This window comes from Cnephaeus nilssonii (assembly GCF_951640355.1).
Source record: "Cnephaeus nilssonii genome assembly, chromosome: 23".
Taxonomy (NCBI): Eukaryota; Metazoa; Chordata; class Mammalia; order Chiroptera; family Vespertilionidae; genus Cnephaeus; species Cnephaeus nilssonii.
Window position 1 is genome coordinate 12075627 of NC_137094.1, and position 17601 is coordinate 12093227.

The 17601-nt window shown below is 51.4% G+C and overlaps 2 protein-coding genes and 1 long non-coding RNA gene across 6 annotated transcripts in view; 2 read left to right on the forward strand and 1 right to left on the reverse strand.

Moving 5' to 3' along the window:
• The window catches only part of MARK1 (microtubule affinity regulating kinase 1), a 126354-nt gene extending 124980 nt beyond the window's left edge, over positions 1-1374 (forward strand). For all 4 annotated transcript variants that reach the window (XM_079763704.1, XM_079763703.1, XM_079763702.1 and 1 more), the window contains one exon: positions 727-1374. In XM_079763704.1, the coding sequence (XP_079619830.1) occupies positions 727-1081 (355 nt within the window). In that variant the 3' untranslated portion in view covers positions 1082-1374. The remainder of the gene's footprint in view (positions 1-726) is intronic.
• LOC307094675 overlaps positions 1-17601 on the reverse strand; it is a 532375-nt gene that overhangs the window by 104786 nt on the left and 409988 nt on the right. The gene's annotated exons all lie outside the window — the stretch shown is intronic.
• On the forward strand, positions 8216-12979 carry LOC307094753 (required for drug-induced death protein 1). Its single transcript, XM_079763796.1, has 2 exons — positions 8216-8690; positions 11357-12979. Exons 1-2 carry the CDS (start codon positions 8400-8402, stop codon positions 11474-11476), a joined length of 411 nt encoding a protein of 136 aa, XP_079619922.1. The 5' UTR covers positions 8216-8399; the 3' UTR covers positions 11477-12979.

Consider the following 17601-nt stretch of genomic DNA (forward strand, 5'->3'; position numbering starts at 1 on the left):
CAGTGCGTGTGTGGGAGAGAGCGAGGAGGACAGTCGCAGCGGTGAGGGGCGGGGCGAGGAGTTGGAGTGTAGGTATGTGGAGCCTTGTGGACTGTTTTTGAGGATGTCTTCAGCAAAGCGTTGACACGATTTGAGGAACCGATGCCCACACTCCTGTGTGTGGTACGACCTGGAATCTTTACCTCATTGCAATACAACCTTCTTTTTCTTCATTATCAGGTAGAAATAACCCCTCTGTGGCCATTGCTACTATCCTGTCCCAAGTCTTTCTCCTACCCCCAAAAAAAATATGGAAAAGGGGGAATTGTTCTTTATATTTCAAAATCGTGTACTTACAAGCACAGTGCTAGTGGCTCTCTTTTTGTACAAATGTACAGAAAATGAAGATTGGGCTTTTGCAAATTTAGACAGAAAACTGTGGAAGGACCTCAAAAAGTATTCAGTTCTTCACTTCCGGCTGCAAACTTGTTCCCCACAAACAAGTACATTTACGGAAATACGCTATTTTAGATGGAAGTTATTAACAAAGTCAAACAGAGGGCATCCTGGGGCCACTCTTTGTAACAGCAAGATGGCATGAGCCTTTGCACTTGCCTGATGGTAGTCTGCAAAGTAGGCTGTTTTATGGAGCACTGAATTCTGACCCCTGAGAGTTTGTGTGTGTCTCCGTTTCTGTGCTGAATGGAACTTTTCTCTGCGTTCTCTCCCTGTGCCCTGTTCTTCCAGAAGTACATCCGGGGACCCGAAAGAAAGAGACAAGGAAGAGGGGAAAGACCCCAAGCCACGCTCTCTGCGCTTCACCTGGAGCATGAAGACCACGAGTTCCATGGACCCCAGCGACATGATGCGAGAAATCCGGAAAGTGTTAGATGCAAACAACTGCGATTACGAACAGAAGGAGAGGTTTTTGCTCTTCTGCGTCCACGGCGATGCCCGGCAGGACAGCCTGGTGCAGTGGGAGATGGAAGTATGCAAACTGCCGCGGCTGTCGCTGAACGGAGTCCGCTTCAAGCGAATCTCTGGAACGTCGATTGCCTTTAAGAACATCGCATCTAAAATAGCCAATGAGCTCAAACTGTAAAGGACCTCCGCTCGGCAGGATCAGGGAAGACACATCCGAAGGAGGTACAGTTCTCGAATGTACTGGGTAATGCCTAATGCGATGGGCCTGCGAGTCACCCATGTAGAATTTGCCCTTAACACGATAAGGTTATACATAGTTATGAACTGTAAAATTAAAGTCAGTATGAACTATAATAAATATCTGTAGCTAAAAAAAGTAGGTTCACATGTACAGGTAAGTATATTGTGTATTTCTGTTCATTTTCTGTTCATAGAGTTGTATAATAAAACAGATGATTGCTTCAAAACTTGTATAGTTGTCTAGATTTCTGCACATAAATGTACGTTTGATGCTCTGAGTTGAAAATATTCTTCCCTGTTATTTACATTCTGGTGGGTTTTTAAAATTCTTACCTCCATCATGTAATTTTGAAGGTAATTGTGTCCAGAATTGAAAGTGCACAGAAGTAGTCTTTACGATTGTAGCATGGACTTTTAAAAAATTATTTTCAAGTCGTATTGAAATTGGAATCAGAAGCTGACCCCTAGATCGGCTTTATTCCACACAGAATTATTCCTGCTTATCTTTGCTCTTATCCTTGTTACCAGACAAGGTTTAGTTGAGACGTTACGACATGTTTACAGTGTTGGCACTTAGAGTTTTTAAAATAGAGTCCATGAAAATAAGTTATAGCTTTGCCTTGAGCTAACTAAGAAGTACTGAGGGGAAGTGAAAACTACATCCAATGTCTTTTGAACTTGAAAGTGTTTTCTCACCCTCTGCTAATTGTAGCAGCAAAATGGAAAAGAATCAATACTTTATCTGGCTATTATATCGCAATAGGTTTGCTGCCTTCCCAATACTGCAGTGTCCTTGTGGGAATATAATAATATCGGACTGTTTCATAGCACAAACTCATCTTCCCAGTGTTGGTCAGTGCATCAGTTAAGAAATAATGCCACCTCAGGAATTAACTGGCATTGGGGACGCCTGCCTCCTTCTCCCCTCACTCTCTTCATCCACCCCCGACACAGTGATTATCTGTGAGTCCTTAGGAGACTGTGGAGCAAAATATACTATTTATAGCAGCATATTTTTGATTTACGCTCATGTGGTCGTTCATTTGGTTACCACATAACCTCTCTGTTTTTACGATTTTTGCCAGATTTCTTGTATTTATTCCACGTTGTTATGCCTAGAACGCAGCTTTGTAATAGAGCATTTGCCTAGTTTCCTTTCATACTGAGTGATCCCTGCGATGTAAAACCACTAGTAAAGGTACATTTTCATACCCGTTACTTTATACGGAATGAGCCTTGGAGGTTGACTGTGCAATGTTACTGAATGTTGTAATGACTGTACTATCTTCATATGGGCCCCCTTCGCACACTCCGGAGGCAGAGAAAGTGTATTCAAGTCTTCTGAGTCTACAGAACACGAAAGCTGTGACAAATACTGTAATTCCCACCCACGTGAGACGGCTCTCGGTAGGGGACGTGCCATGCCCCGTGGCTTCCAGACTTGGGTGGATTTTACCTTCTGTACTGTACTGTGATGTAGCTCTCTTCTGTACCAGTTCTGTTCGAAAACCAAGTGTATTTTTTTTTTTTTTTGCCTTAGCCAAGGGTGGTGTTCGGAAAACAGCGACTGTGTAGCCCCTTTTTAACCTAGTGTTCATTCCCAACAATTGATGCAAATTCTTTTCACTTCCACTGGTGCACACTGAAACTTTACTTGAACAGTTCTCATAATAAAGCACTTGTCTTTTGCTCTTTGCCGGAATGTGAATGACCTGTTTTCTAGGACAGAAGGGGGTTTATTTCGTGTGTTCTCCATTCTGTCGGCAGGGGGTGACGCTCCGTAGGTTTTCAGGATGTTGTCATAGCAAGAAAACGGTCATCGTTTTATAGCAGTTCCTACTGTCTAAATGGTTTTATAAACACAGACATCACACCTTTTCCAACGTAGAAACTGGTGTTTTTTTATACTTTCTCTCTCTGGTCAACTCTTCTATGTTTGTGGGAAGGAAATTTACTTGAATATTTTTTATGAACTAACAATGACATCTAGATAGTCACTTTATTATTTTTAAAAATTTTTTAAATGTTTATTGTCGAAAGTATTACATATGTCCCTTGGAGAGTCACTTTAGATTTTCAGTGTTATATATTCATAACAACATACATTTTCTTGAAGATTCAGAGGAATTTTACAATATGTTCGCATCAATAAATAACCAGTTTATGCTCACTGGCTATGTGCTATCAGGCTGTCCTTGGTCTCTGTTTAAATATTATTTGCTGTAACATCCCTAATGTTAAATTAATTATTACGTAAAGACTGGGGCACAGTATTAAGTTGAAAAGTTAAAATTTGATAAATAAAATGAACTATGTCCCAGAACTTTGACCCAATCATATTCTCTAAGGTAGGATTTTACTTAAAATCCTAAAGGCCTATAATGAAGAGATTTTCACCAGCAGTACCATTTCCCAGTGTGGGCAACCAGAATCGACATGAGCAAGGCACCAATTTCCTGAAGATACGTGATTCCATTAGCACGTGTTAATCAATCAAGATGGTCCCAGCCTTGATTCTTAAAATATCTATTGAGGCACCTACTGCGTCTTAAGAAATATAAAGGGATTGTCAAAGATGGTTCCTCTTCTCCAAGACTTTGGTTCATTCGGGAAGACCAAGTGTAAACACAAACAAAAAAACACACCCAACCAGGAATGGATGGATTCTGAGGGATGGCAAGGATCCATCAAATGTAAGACGGAGGCCGGAAGAGACCCTTTTGGTGGAAGGAATACGTGAGAAGAGGCTTGACGTTAGTCATGGTTGTAAGACACGTGCCCGAAATGAACTACTTATTCCAGGGACTTCCAGGGCTCACGCAGGTTGATAAAGAGCAGATCACGTAAAGCCCTGACTGGCAGCCTCGGCTCGGACTTGGAAACACGACAGGCGATTCCCGCTGATGGCATTCAGGTATCTCTAGCATCAGTGTCACCTCTGTTCCCTCTTTAAAAAGACAGTTCCCTTTTCCACTTTCCCTGCAGCTTTCTTACAGCCTGTTTCTCCACCAAGTGAAAAATGCATTCTTTCTATTATTATTATTTGAAAATTAAATGGCCTCACAATGGGCATATAACAGACATCATTTATTTTCTTCCCAGTTGTTTGTAAACAGGCTGGGAAGGGTCGGCTGGTCCAAGCCCTTAGCTTCGGGGTGAAGTGCAGAATGAGTGGTAATGTTTTCTTTCTCTTCAACTAGAGTCCTATTTGTGAAAAGGTGTTACTTACCTATGGACAGACATGAATCCAGACTGGGAAATTGCTTCACATTTTAATTAATTTTTTTATTTTAAAAATATATTTTATTGATTTTTTACGGAGAGGAATGGAGAGAGATAGAGTTAGAAACATCGATGAAAGAGAAACATCGATCAGCTGCCTCCTGCACACTCCCTACTGGGTATGTGCCCGAAACCAAGGTACATGCCCTTGACCGGAATCGAACCCGGGACCCTTGAGTCTGCAGGCTGATGCTCTATCCACTGAGTCAAACCGGTTAGGGCTTGCTTCACATTTTTAAACGTCTTCATTTTGCCTTCTCAGAACCCCAGGGACCCACGTGGCCTGAGAAACCATGCGGTTCACACCCTCGTTTCTCTGCTGAGGAAAGCAGGCTCAGAGATGGTGTGAGTGATTTGGTCTGAAGTCTGGCCCAGCGAGGTTTTGCACCCCCCGTTTCTGGAACCCCATCTTTCTATGCTTTCCACCATTTTCATCAACAACCATCCTAGTGATGTGTTTGGCAGTCATAGATTCTGTTCAGTGTGAGACGGGCCTGTGATCAGACTGAATGGATAGAGTTCCAGCCAAAAGCACAGAAAGGCCACCATTTGTTCTAAACTTTTTTTTTCTTTAATATATTTTTATTGATTTCAGAGAGGAAGGGAGAGGGAGAGAGAGAAACATCAATGATGAGAGAGAATCATTGATCAGCTGCCTCCTGCAGGCTCCCTACTGGGGATCGAGCCCGCAACCTGGGCATGTGCCCTTGACCGGACTTGAACCCGGGACCCTTCAATCTGCAGGTAGTCGCTCTATCCACTGAGCCAAACCCGGCTAGGGCTCTTCTAAACTTTTTGACACATGGAAATTGTTGTTGGTTCCAGTTATTACCAGACACAACCACAAGGGGGCAGAGAGAAACCCCGTCCAGTATGAATTGCTCAGTCTTACCACCCACAATAGTTGCAACTCCATGGACCTGTACATAAAACAGAGACCCCATTGCCCCCCAAAAGTGCTTGCTCTCGTGGCCCACATTCGCTGGGTTAAATGAATAGCATGTCTTATTCTGTCTACTCACAGATTTGAGGTTAATGTCCTTCAATTCTTCAGCGGATTTTGCACTTTTTGGGTTATTTAAATGACTTTCCATCTGACTGCAAAGGCATCCAGTCCCATTCCATTGGACCCCTCATATCCAGATGTAATGCTTTCATAAGTTTTCTAGAACTGGTTGGAATTCTGCATTTTTCTCATATTGTGCAAATCTAGCAGGACCAAAAACCAGGGAGGTAATGAAAATGATACTTGAAAATAATATAGTCTTTTATAGCCATGTTCTTTTAATATCATACACTGATTTCTCTTAGAATACTGGGATGCACCAATGGCTTTTCATTGACTCAATTTATTTCCAGTATGTGTAGTCATGAGTGCTTTTAGGGTGATCAGAATGTCACAGTTTAGCCAAAGGAATCCTTTAACTGGCCCAGGTAGCCTTGTGTGTATATGTTGCTTTGCCACTCCCTATACATACACATATTAGAATATGCATATGTATGTAAATATATGTGTTAGAATGGAATACCGTTGGCAAGGGTGAATATATACCAATGCAGATTTTTCAGGTTTTATTAGAAATACTCTCTTAGCCCTGGCTGGGTAGGCATCTTCCCAATGTGTCAAGGTTGTGGGTTCGATCTCTGGTCAGGGCACATACAAGAAGCAACCAATGAGTGCATGGATGAGTGGAACAACAAAGCGCTGTTTTTCTCTCTCTTCCTTTCTCTCTCTAAAATCATTTAAAATAATGTTAGACATACTCTTTTGACATATAAGGTCATAATTCTGACCTCATTTCTTTATACAAATATTCTTCTATTCTCAATATTAAGTGCATATAGCTCAGTCATTTTCCAAGTCTTCAATGTCTTTTGGATAAATGAGAGAGAATCCGTTATATTGTGAAAGAATTCTTTTAAGTGTCAGATATCCCACTTCGAAGCTTTACCCACAGGGGACTTCTGGTTCTGCTTCCGATGGAAAATGATCCCAGAGACTCTGGGTCTGGGGCAAACACAGGTGTGACTCTGCACCGCAAACACAGATCCCATTCTTGGGCAGGAGGTGGGCGTCATGGCTGCAGGGACAGCCTGGAGGTGACAGAATTCCAGGGAGAGCCTGCCTCACCGAGGAGCAGCCAGCCGCTCAGCTCACATTCCTGGACCAGGCACTGAGCTGGGGGTGGGCAGAGAAGTGGCCTGGCCTGGCCCCGAGGAGTGACTGTGGGGGACAGAGGTGAGAAACAGTCACCTTTCAGTGACAGGGCAGTGCAGGCTAGGCCGGAATGTGGAAGAACCTGGCCGGTGTGGCTCAGTGGTTGAGCGTCGACCTATGAAACCAGGAGGTCACAGTTTGATTCCCAGTCAGGGCACATGCTTGGGGTGTGGGCTCGATCTCCAGTGGGGGGGTGTGCAGGAGGCAGCCGATCAATGATTCTCTCTCATCATTAATGTTTCTATCTCTCTCCCTCTCCCTTCCTCTCTGAAATAAAAATATCTTTCTTAAAAAAAGTCTTGCCGAAACCGGTTTGGCTCAGTGGATAGAGCATCGGCCTGTGGACTCACGGGTACCAGGTTCGATTCCGGTAGGGGGCATGTACCTTGGTTGCGGGCACATCCCCAGTAGGGGTTGTGCAGGAGGCAGCTGATCGATGTTTCTCTCTCATCGATGTTTCTGGCTCTCTATCCCTCTCCCTTCCTCTCTGTAAAAAATCAATAAAATATATTTAAAAAAAAAAGTCTTTATATGTCTAAAATGGACTTTGCTTTCAATTAAATATAACTTTTTATGCAAGTTGTTCCAAATCAGTGATTATTTTTAAGACAGCTTTTGTTGTGCTCTATAACTGAGGGTATATTGTCATGAATCTTAGCTCTCCCAGGTCTTAGCTCCGTGGAGGGCAGGTTGCTGATTCTCACCAGCAAGGAAAAATGCCTGTGGGTGAGCACTCAGCATCCTCCTCCCGTTCCTGTGTGCAGAGGCCAGAGACAAGGCATGTTCCGGAGTCCCTCGGGTACCGGAGGGAAGGGAGCAAATGAGCGTAGAATCCGTGCGCTCCCAGGAGCCTCAGAGGCAGAGTGCGGTAAAGCCATGCTCTGCTGGTGAAGTAAACACGGCCGGCAGGGGTGGGGTTTTTCGGTGCCAGATGTGGGGATCTGGTCCTCAGACCTAGCAGGAGCTCACGGGGAGGGAGGGGAGGATCCCCAGGTGGCAGCTAAGGCGGTGGGTGCGTCCCTGCAGCCAGCAGCCCTGGGGGTGTCTTCCTGGTGCCCCGGCTCCCTGACCGCAGTACAAGCGACAGCTCTGTAGTTGTTCTAGAAGTTACCGTGGGGATGGCCCAGTGGACAGCCCGCTCCCCGCTCATGGGAAGCCCTGGGTTCCCTGTACGAAATCCTGTCCCATGCAGCCACACAGGCTCAAGGCAGGAACACCAGAGATGACCCCGGCCTGATGGAGGTGGCGAGGGGGTGGGTAGTGGGGGCCAGGGGGCATTTGCTGGGCCATGGGCAGGAGAGAGTAGAGTGTCCCGTGGGGGATCCCAAAGAACCAAGGAACGTGCCGGTCCCAAACACCTGCCAGGCCCACGGGGGAAGAACTCTCCTGCCCTCTTACCTGCTTTGGCCACAGAAGGGCCAGAACCCGCCCAGCTTGGGAGCTGAGACACATCATTTGAGGTTCATTTATTTCGTGGCAAGTGACATGGTTTGGAAGTTCACGGTGCACTGACCTTTTGGGGTGCATGTCCCTTACCCCTTGGGCGCGCAGGTGGGGGACTCGGGAGGGTGGGCCGAGCGCGGTCATCCCCAGGCCAGGCCTTGGTGGGGCCGCCGCAATCCCGGGCCCCACGGCCAGGGGGCGCTGCGCCCTCAGGTCCCCCGCCCCGTCCGGGCTGCTGGGGTGGCGCCGGGGCTGGGAGCAAAGGTTGGTGCCTTCACACCCGCACCTTCGCCAGAGGGGCCGCGGCGGCGTCATGACGGTGGGTGCCAGGCTCCGGAGCCAGGTGGCGGGCAGCCTCCCGCGCCGCGGCCGCCGGGGGCGGGGGCGCGGGCGGCGGGCGGGGGACGAGGAGCCCATCGTGGAGCAGCTGGAGCTGGACGACGCGGCGGCCGAGAGCTCCGCGCGCCCGGGGACCCGGAGCGCACGGCGGGTGCACCTGGCCGTCCTCCCCGAGCGCTACGAGCCGCTGGAGGAGCCGGCGCCCGCGGGGCCCGCGGACAAGCCCAAGCGGAGGTACCGGCAGAAGCTGAAGAAGTACGGCAAGGTAGGCCCCGCCCACTGCCCGCGGTCGGGGTGCGGGGTGCGGGGTGCGCCCTGGGCTTCCCACTGGGGAACGGATTCCCGTCCCCGCCGTGTGCTTGCGCTCAGCCTCCTGCGCTCCCCTGTGCCCTTCGGCTCCCCACATCCACCCTCCCTCCAGCATTCCCAACTTACGTCCCCCCAAACTGTTCCGCTGTGACCTGGGACATGAAGGAAAAGTTTCGAATAAGGATGGAAACTAAAGCCGAGGTGTCCCCAGGCACCTATCCGCCAGCGCCCCCGCTGCTGGCTGGTTAATGACAGTCCCAAGGGTCGCTTACCAAGCCGGTTCCCTTCCTAGGTGTGGCTTACACTCCCCTGTGGGCTGGGCAGGTGGGGAAACTGAGGCCTGGGCGTGGGCAGGTGCGTGTGGAAGGTGACCCAGTTGCAAAGTATGGACTTGCAGCCCAGTGACTCCGATTCTGGCAACATCCTCCCCAGGAGAGCCCGCCAGCTGAGAACTGAGTTCTTGCCCCAAATATTCCCAAGGTTATTTCAAGGGCCTGGGAGCTGGACAAAGACACAAACATGCACCTGTAAAAAGAATGCCATTGGGCCGAAACCGGTTTGGCTCAGTGGATAGAGCGTCGGCCTGCGGACTGAATGGTCCCGGGTTCGATTCCGGTCAAGGGCATGTACCTTGGTTGCGGGCACAATCCCCAGTAGGAGGTGTGCAAGAGGCAGCTGATCGATGTTTCTCTCTCATCGATGTTTCTAACTCTCTATCCCTCTCTCTTCCTCTCTGTAAAGAATCAATAAAATATATTTAAAAAAAAAGAAAAAAAAAGAATGCCATTGGCCCCAGGGGTTGGGAGGCGAGGGGTTGGGAGGCGAGGAGGAGAGACAGAGAGAGAGGATGAACGAGTTTCCTCCTTGAGATCAGACTAGAAGCATTTGAAGCTACTGCTGCCCCTGCTCCCTGGGGCTGGACACAGCGCCCAGAAGAAAAGTCACAGATGAGTTCCGTTGTGGTCAAAGGCCAAAGGCCCCGTCTGATTTATTGTCCGGACTCCTGGGCCCTTATCCTACGTGGAACCAGCCAGGCCCCATTCCTGGAAGCTTAGGTGGATCATCCTCCCTGAAGGTATGGCAGCAGCTTGGGGAGCAGCCTGCAGGCAGGCAGTTATAAACACAGGAATAAACAAGATAAAGCGGGACTCGCAGGCGCCGAGTCTTGCCAAGACTAACCATTTGCTTCCCGGTTCTGGCTGAGCCGAGGCAGCCATCGTCGCTCTCAGCAAACGGCGAGCGGATCGGGTGCCCCTCTCAGCTCAGACGCTGGCTCCGAAGATGCTTTTGGGGTCCTTACAATGTGCCAGGCTAAGTAAGCACTTAGAGACACAAAAATGGGGGCCCTGCTCACTTCTGACCTTTTCAGTGAAAGACAAACTCGGATCACTTAATGAGGGCGCAGAGTGTGTGTGTGTGTGTGTGTGTGTGTGTGTGTGTGTGTGTGTGTGCTGGAGGTGCAGAGACCTGCGGAGAAAGAAAAAGGTACGAAATGGCACGTGGGAGAGAGAGACAGTCAGCCCGCTGGACAGACAGGGCGGGCTTGCCAGGCAGTGTGGGAAGTGACAGCGAGGTTTGTGGTTGCCATCAGGGATTTTCCATGAAACCAGGTCCCCTGGTCATTGAAGTTGGACAGGCCGCACGGTTGAGGGACAAGGTGGATGACGAGGTCATCCTGCATGAACGCTGAGGTCATCGAGAAGGAGGAGGGAGGTTGGGAATGAGGAGAGGAAGATGGGGGCCATCTATGTTGGTCATGGATGGCCGTCTTAGTTTTTCTGTTGTGATTGCGTTTGAATCCTTGGATGGCCCTGTCTGGTCTTGCAGAAAAGGGGCAGGAGGAGTGGAGATTGGAAAGGACGGCCTGCCCGGCCGGTGTGGCTCAGTGGTTGAGCATCGACCTATGAACCAGGAGGTCACGGTTCGATTCCTGATCAAGGCACATGCCCGGATTGCAGGCTCAATCCTCAGTGTGGGGCGTGCAGAAGGCAGCCGATCCATGATTCTCTCTCATCACTGATGTTTCTATCTCCCTCTCCCTCTCCCTTCCTCTCTGAAATGAATAACAATGTATTTTTTTTTAAAAAAAAAAGAAAGAAAGGTCGGCCCAGTCCTCACCCTCTAGGAGTTTGTAACTGTGTCTGAAAGGCAGACTTCTCTGGATGCGGCGATCAGAGCCTTTAAGGAGACAAACGTGTGGGTTGGTCAGGGCTCTGTCCTGCTGGTAGAGAGAGGACAGGGCGGGCTCTGGGATAAGGGACATAGAGGAAACCTTGACCCAGCCTTCAGACGATCTGATAACAGCTGCAACAGAGGAGGAGTCGGCTTTGGTTAAAAAAAAAAAAAAAAAAAAAAGAACAAAACCGGTTTGGTTTCTGAGCCAGCAGCCCCGCTGCTGTCCCCAAGATCTCTGAATGATCTGGAAATACGAGGAGCTTGAAAGCACTTTGCAGGGTGGCGACCTCTGTCCTGAGTCCCCACATGTTCCCGGGCTGGGGGTGGGTGTGAGACAAACACGGTAACTTGCTCATGTGCCCCGGGGACAATGAAGCAGAATGATTCTTCTCGTGCAGAAGTCCCCTGACCGAATTCTTTGCTTTTTGTCTTCATTCCTAACAATAGAACGTCGGGAAGGCCATCGCCAAAGGCTGCCACTACGTGGTCCTCGGCCTGCAGGGATTCGCCGCCGCCTACTCCGCCCCGTTTGCCGTGGCCACCAGCGTGGTGTCCTTCGTCCGCTAGTGGGAGCCGCGGCGGGCCCGGCGCCTGCAGTGGCTGAGCGTTGACCTGTGAACCAGGAGGTCACAGGTCACAGCTCTATTCCAGGCCTCTGCTCTCGGAGCCCTGCAAACACAGAGCATCGCGGACTTGAAGCCACAGAATACCTGGAGAGAAAAACAGTCTTTGCCGTTGGAATCGGATGCGTGATCTGAATGGGTCGTCTCTGCCCAGCTGCTGAGCTCTCTCACGCCTCTCTCCTGGACACGGATGGCTCCACTGGACAATCCCGCAGAGAAGTCCTGCCCCCCATCTCCTCCTCCGCCCCTGCTCACCCGGAGTTTAATTTCAGGCTTGAGAAGGAGGAAGAGACGTCTCTTTGAAGGCCACGACACTTTGGAGCTGGGTTGACAAGGCGCCGTGACTGTTCAAAGTAGATAAACGCTTGTCGTTGTCAGGGTGACATGGACGTGCAGGGGGGCTGAGGGGAGGGAGAAGGGCAAGTTCAGGTGCAGGCTGCGGGGTGGGCAGGGTTGGTGAGGGGGTTGCTCCTGGGGGCTGGCCAGACGCCCCTGCACACCTGTGGCTGGTGATGTCCTGCCTCAGGCACCAGCAGCATCGGCCCAGCGTCTCTGGGCCAAGCCATCGGGGGGGAGCTCTGTCTTGGGAGCGAGGGAGATGCTACATCTGGGAATGAGAGCGTAGGACGTAGAGAAGGAACCAGGAAGTAGGAGACAGGCGCGGGAAGGAAGTAGAAACAGGACCGGAAGGAGGTTGGAGGAGAGCCGTGGAGATGCAGGACCCGGATCTGGGCCTTTGGCTCCAGGAAGGAGCCCGGGACAGCTAGACGGCTGCTGAGCGCATGTTGTCTGCCTTTCTGGCATCCTTCCCTCTTCCGCGCTGCCCGCTTTGACCACATCTCACCTGGACTCTAAGGTCAAGGTGAGCGTGGTCCTGACACCCCCCAGCGTGACCCAGTGACTGACGGGTCCCCTGGACAGGGAGGTGGAAGAAAGAGGAGGCCCCTCACCCCATGCCCTCTGCCAGTTCCCGCCATGGGCCACTGTCCTTTGTTTGCGGAATCTCTGAAGGTCCAAAGTAGTTATTGCTGTGGGATCAGTGGCCACACCTGCCAGTTGCCCCTAGAAGTTTCCATTCCGTGCAAAGCCCAACCAGGTAGCTCTGTGGAGTGGGGAAGGTGGGAAGACAGACAGACGGACAGAAAAGGAGACGGGTCGGGGAGAAAGCTGTAGCTGGGAAGCTAAGACTTGGAGGCTCATGGTGAGGTGAACTTGGATCCAGTTCCAGCATCGCTGGTGTCTGTGCGGACAAGAGAAAGCAGATGCTCTTGTTCAAGCCCAAAGATGAAAGTTGATCATGGCTCGTTTTCACACATGAAGATATTACAGCATGCCTGGCCCCCTGGGAGCTGGGAGGGGGGATAGTGAGGGGAAGGATGATGAACAGGGAAGAAAAAGCAAAGCAGTGTTTAGTGGGAGAGTTGAGCCTGCTGATCCCGGGAAGGAACTAGGGAGGGAGGGAGGGAGGGAGGGAGGGAGGGAGGGAGGGGCTGGGCTGCTGGGAGTGGTCCAGGGATGCTGAGCAGCCCCTGAGACGCCCTCTGGGTCCCCGGGGAAATGGAAACTGAAAGGTGACCCCAAGAAGGACAAGAGCTACGGAGGCCTGTGCTGTGCCAGAAGACCTTCCCCACTTTGCGCCCCCACCCCACCCCCCACCCTACCCCGCCGCCCCCATTTTAGAGACGCTATCAGGCCAAGTTCACTTGGCTCTGGACTTCTGGAAGTCTGGTTAAGAATTAACCCAGGCATTCCAAAAGTCGGAACCTCACAGGGACTGTGGCCGGCGCCAGGTTCCTGGGTCAGAGGATGAACTTCAGACTCGCTCAGCCTGAGTTCTCCTGACTCCCCGAGGGGCCGCCCGTGCTGCCCACGACCTCTTACGCCTTTTCTTTCTCCCCAGTTTCTTTCAAATATCCAGGCCCGCACCCCACTGAGAACGGGGTGTCAGAGCTTTCTTCCTACGTGTTTGACCTCCAAGGCTTCTTTTGTATCCTGATCCCGGCCGATTATGTAAATAAAAACCCCGGTTGGTTTAACTTTCTGTGCGTGAAGATTTTTTTTTTTAATTTTTAAAAAATATTTTATTGATTTTTTTTTTACAGAGAGGAAGGGAGAGGGATAGAGAGTTAGAAACATCGATCAGCTGCCTCCTGCACACTCCCTACTGGGGATGTGCCCGCAACCAGGGTACATGCCCTTGACCGGAATCGAACTTGGGACCCTTCAGTCCGCAGGCCGACGCTCTATCCACTGAGCCAAACCAGTCAGGGCTGTGCATGAAGATTTTTTTGCGCCCTCACTTTGTGACCTTTGCATTAGCGAGATGCCTGCAGCGTCAGCCGCGGCCGGCCGAGGACTTCGCCCAGCAGGCAAGGGACCAGCCCGGTGCTGCTCGGGACCAGGCCCCGGGAAAGAGGCCCTGACTCACCTGGTGCTCTGGTTGGCTGTTAAAGGTGGGGCCATTCTCTAGAATCTTCTAGAAGCCCAGCAGGATGGGTTTCAGTGTGCAGGAGCCTCAGCTCATGCATTTGTTAACAATGAAAATTTCCTTGCCTGGCCCGTGTGGCTCAGTGGCTGAGCGTTGATCTGTGAATTAGGAGGTCACAGGTCACAGTTGTATTTCCGGTCCAGGGCACATGCCCAGGCTGTGGGCTCCATCCCCGGTGTGGGGCATGCAGGAAGCAGCTGATCAATGATTCTCTCTCATCATTGATGTTTCTACCTCTCTATCCCCTTCTTTCCTCTCTCTGAAATCAAGAAAAACATATTTTTATTTTTTAAGTATTTTATTTGATTTCAGAGAGGAACAGAGAGAGACACAGAGAGAGAAACATCAACAGTATCTATTGTTGATAGAGGGGACTTCTTTTTTTTTCTTTCTTTGTTTAAAGTATGTTCTTATTGATTTTAGGGAGAGAGAAAGGGAGGGAGAGAGAAACATGAATGTGAGAGCAGACCATGGATCGACTGCCTTCTGCACTCCCCACACTGGGGATGGAGCCCACAACCTAGGCCTGTGTCCTGTCCGGGAATTAAACAGGTGACCTCTTGGTGCATGGGAGGGTGCTCAACCAACTGAGCCACACCGGCCAGGGCAAGGTGGGACTTCTGATGGGATCTTAGTGGGGGTAGCGGGCAGTGCACCCCATTCCGAGGTTTGAAAAGATGCCCCGGGCTGCAGAGGGGACAGGCTGGGCCTGGGGTGGACATCGCTGCTTGAGGGGGAGGCCGGGCGGCTGGCTTGTTCAGGAGGAACGTCTGCCTGGGGTGTTGGGAGGGGACGGGTCCCCAGAGCCTGTGGAGAAAACAGAAGTGGCGGGGGTGGCCGAGGTGGGTGCAGGGGTGAGGGGAAGCGAGGAATCAGAATTCTCTCAGATTCTGGCCGGAGCCACAGAGAAGGCACCGGCGGGGGGAGGAACGGAAGGAAGAATGCAGAAGTCTTTCCAGCTCAAGGCCAAGGCTGTTCCGTTTGTACAATGCCTCTCTGCTGGGCCAGAAATACAATGTACAAAACCAAGACCTGGGCTTGCGGCTGCAGCCGCGGTATTTCCTGAGCCATTGTTATCGTTTCACCTTGGAGCCTGAGCAGCACCGTGACTGGCCCCGGCCCTGACCTTGGCCTCTTGGGGGAGGCTGGGACTTGCCGGACACTCCCCTTGGTCTCTGCTGGCGTGGGAGTCTGCTGAACAGACACATTCATCCCTGTGGGGGGCACGTGAGGCAGGGCTGGGGGGGGGGTGAGGAGGGGGGGTGCTCACCCCTGTGGCAGGGAAATCCAGGCCATTAGGTGTTTAGTTCTACGTGGGGGTTGATCCTCATCACAGCACATTGATACGCGTGTCATGGTTCCCCACTGTTGAAACGTGGGGAGAGGCCTCTCTCGTGCATCGAGCCTTGCAGGTCACAGCTCAGGCCCTGCAGATTCGAACCCCACCCTCGGTCTCGCTTTCCTTCTCCTCCCTCCTCCCTCCTCCCTCCTCCCCGCTATCTAACCAGTTGGTCTTTTTTTTTTTTTTTAAAGATGTTTTAAATATTTTTGTTAATCCTCGCCCAAGGATATTTTTCCATTGATTTTTAGGGAGAGTGGAAGAGAGAGGGAAGGACAGAGAGAAACATGGATGTGAGAGAAACACATGGACTGGATGCCTCCCGTACGAGCCCTGACCAGGCCCCGGGGGCCGGGGAGGAGCCTGCAACCCCGAGGTACGTGCCCTTGACCGGAATTGAACCCGGGACCCTTGGGTCCGGTGGCCGCCGCGCTATCCACTGAGCCACACCGGCCAGGGCTATTCAGGTGATCTTTACACTAGACTCTGTGTGGCTTCCACAACCACAATTGGCCCAAACTGTGAGGAGGACTCGGTGGAATTCCCTCTCCCTGGGGGAACGCGGGCAGCTTTCTACCCACATTCATGATGTTCAAGGCGTGGGCAGGTTAGTAAACAAATAGGATGAAAGGGCCAGGGAAATGGAGGCTATTTTGTGCATAACGTGGGTGAGGAGACACTTTGTTTAATCCTATTTTCGTGGGCCTGGAGGCCATCCCAGCAGGCAAGGACATTCTCTCCCTTCCCCAGACACCTATCCGCCCCCCCCCCCCAGTCCTTCCTCCTCCTCTCCCAGCCCACGCAGGCGGGGCGCTGAGATGAAAGGCCAGCCTGCAGCCAAGGAAAACAATGGCAGAGACACAGCAGCTGGGAAGGGAGCGGGGAAGCGGATTCTGCATCCTGGCTGATAACCTCCTCAGAGTCAGAGCTGCAAAGACAGGCGGGCTCGGTCATCGAAGGAACTTGGGGACCCGTTAGCCCGAGCCCCCTCGACGTTGCCCTTGATGTCCAAGGGATATAAGTGATCTTCCCCCCGCCTCCCACCCCCACGAATTCCTTGGAGCATCTATTTATTGATCAAATATCAGCTGAGATATGACTGTGTCCGAGATACACAGGTGGACAGACCCCCAGTCCCAGCTGGTGGAAGGAAGGTCACCTTACAGGGGGGGGGACCTTGCTGTGACAGACACATCCAACCTCTTTCTTCTGGCCGGTCCGGTCCTTGCTCCCTGCCTGAAGCCACACATTCCCGGCATCTCTCTCCGTCCAGGGCTTTGGCCTCTCCTCCTCCTCCTCCTTCCACAAAGGGCAAGTGTGGGAGGCCGCCATGGTGGGGGGCTGCCTCTTTCTCTCGGGGTGGGCCCTTTGGGGAGACAAGGGACTCCATGTCTCAGCCGAGAAGGGACTGGATGTCTCCGCTGGTGCAGGAAGAGACACCTTCTCCTATTTCCCACTCAGGGTGGCCCTGAGGGCCTGCCAGCATTCTGCCTCCTAGACCTGCAGGGACCTCAGTGTGACTGTTCAGATGCCAGGGGCCGCAGACAGCGTGGCTTTGCTTCTCCCCAGTGGATTGCCCAACACTTGGCCTCCAGGCCCCTCGCAGTCCCCACTCTTCACTGAGTTGGGTCAAGGGAAGCTGTGCTCAGGATTTACTCCCCAGGAAGGAAAGCTGCGCTTCCTGTCTCGGCCCCAGAGAACCAGCTGCAGGCACGCCCTCCCCGCCGTCCTCGCCAAAAAGGCTGGTGGCGGCGCCCCCTGGTGGAAATCTGGAGGAACTGCTGGAGACAGCCGCCCTGGACCCAAAGGCTCAGGGGCCTGGGGTTGAACTCAGGGAGGGCAGGGAACTGGGGTGTTCCATGGTTGGGGTGATGCCGTCAGATCCAGCTGACTGTTGTCACGAAGAATACAGATCTCGCAGGACCAGATATTTCGGTTTTTCAGGACAAGCGAGGAAGTGGCCTATTGGAAAAAAAAAAACGCAAAACCAAACCAAAGGCAAAAGCCAAAGAAAACGGGAGGTGAGCCAGAGTTTAGAGCCGCAAGCGGTGATTCCTGCGGAGAAGATGAAACATTTTTTTAAAAATATACTTTATTGATTTTTTACAGAGAGGAAGAGAGAGGGATAGAGAGTTAGAAACATCGATCAGCTGCCTCTTGCACACTCCCTACTGGGGATGTGCCCACAACCAAGGTACACGCCCTTGACCGGGATCGAACCTGGGACCCTTGAGTCCACAGG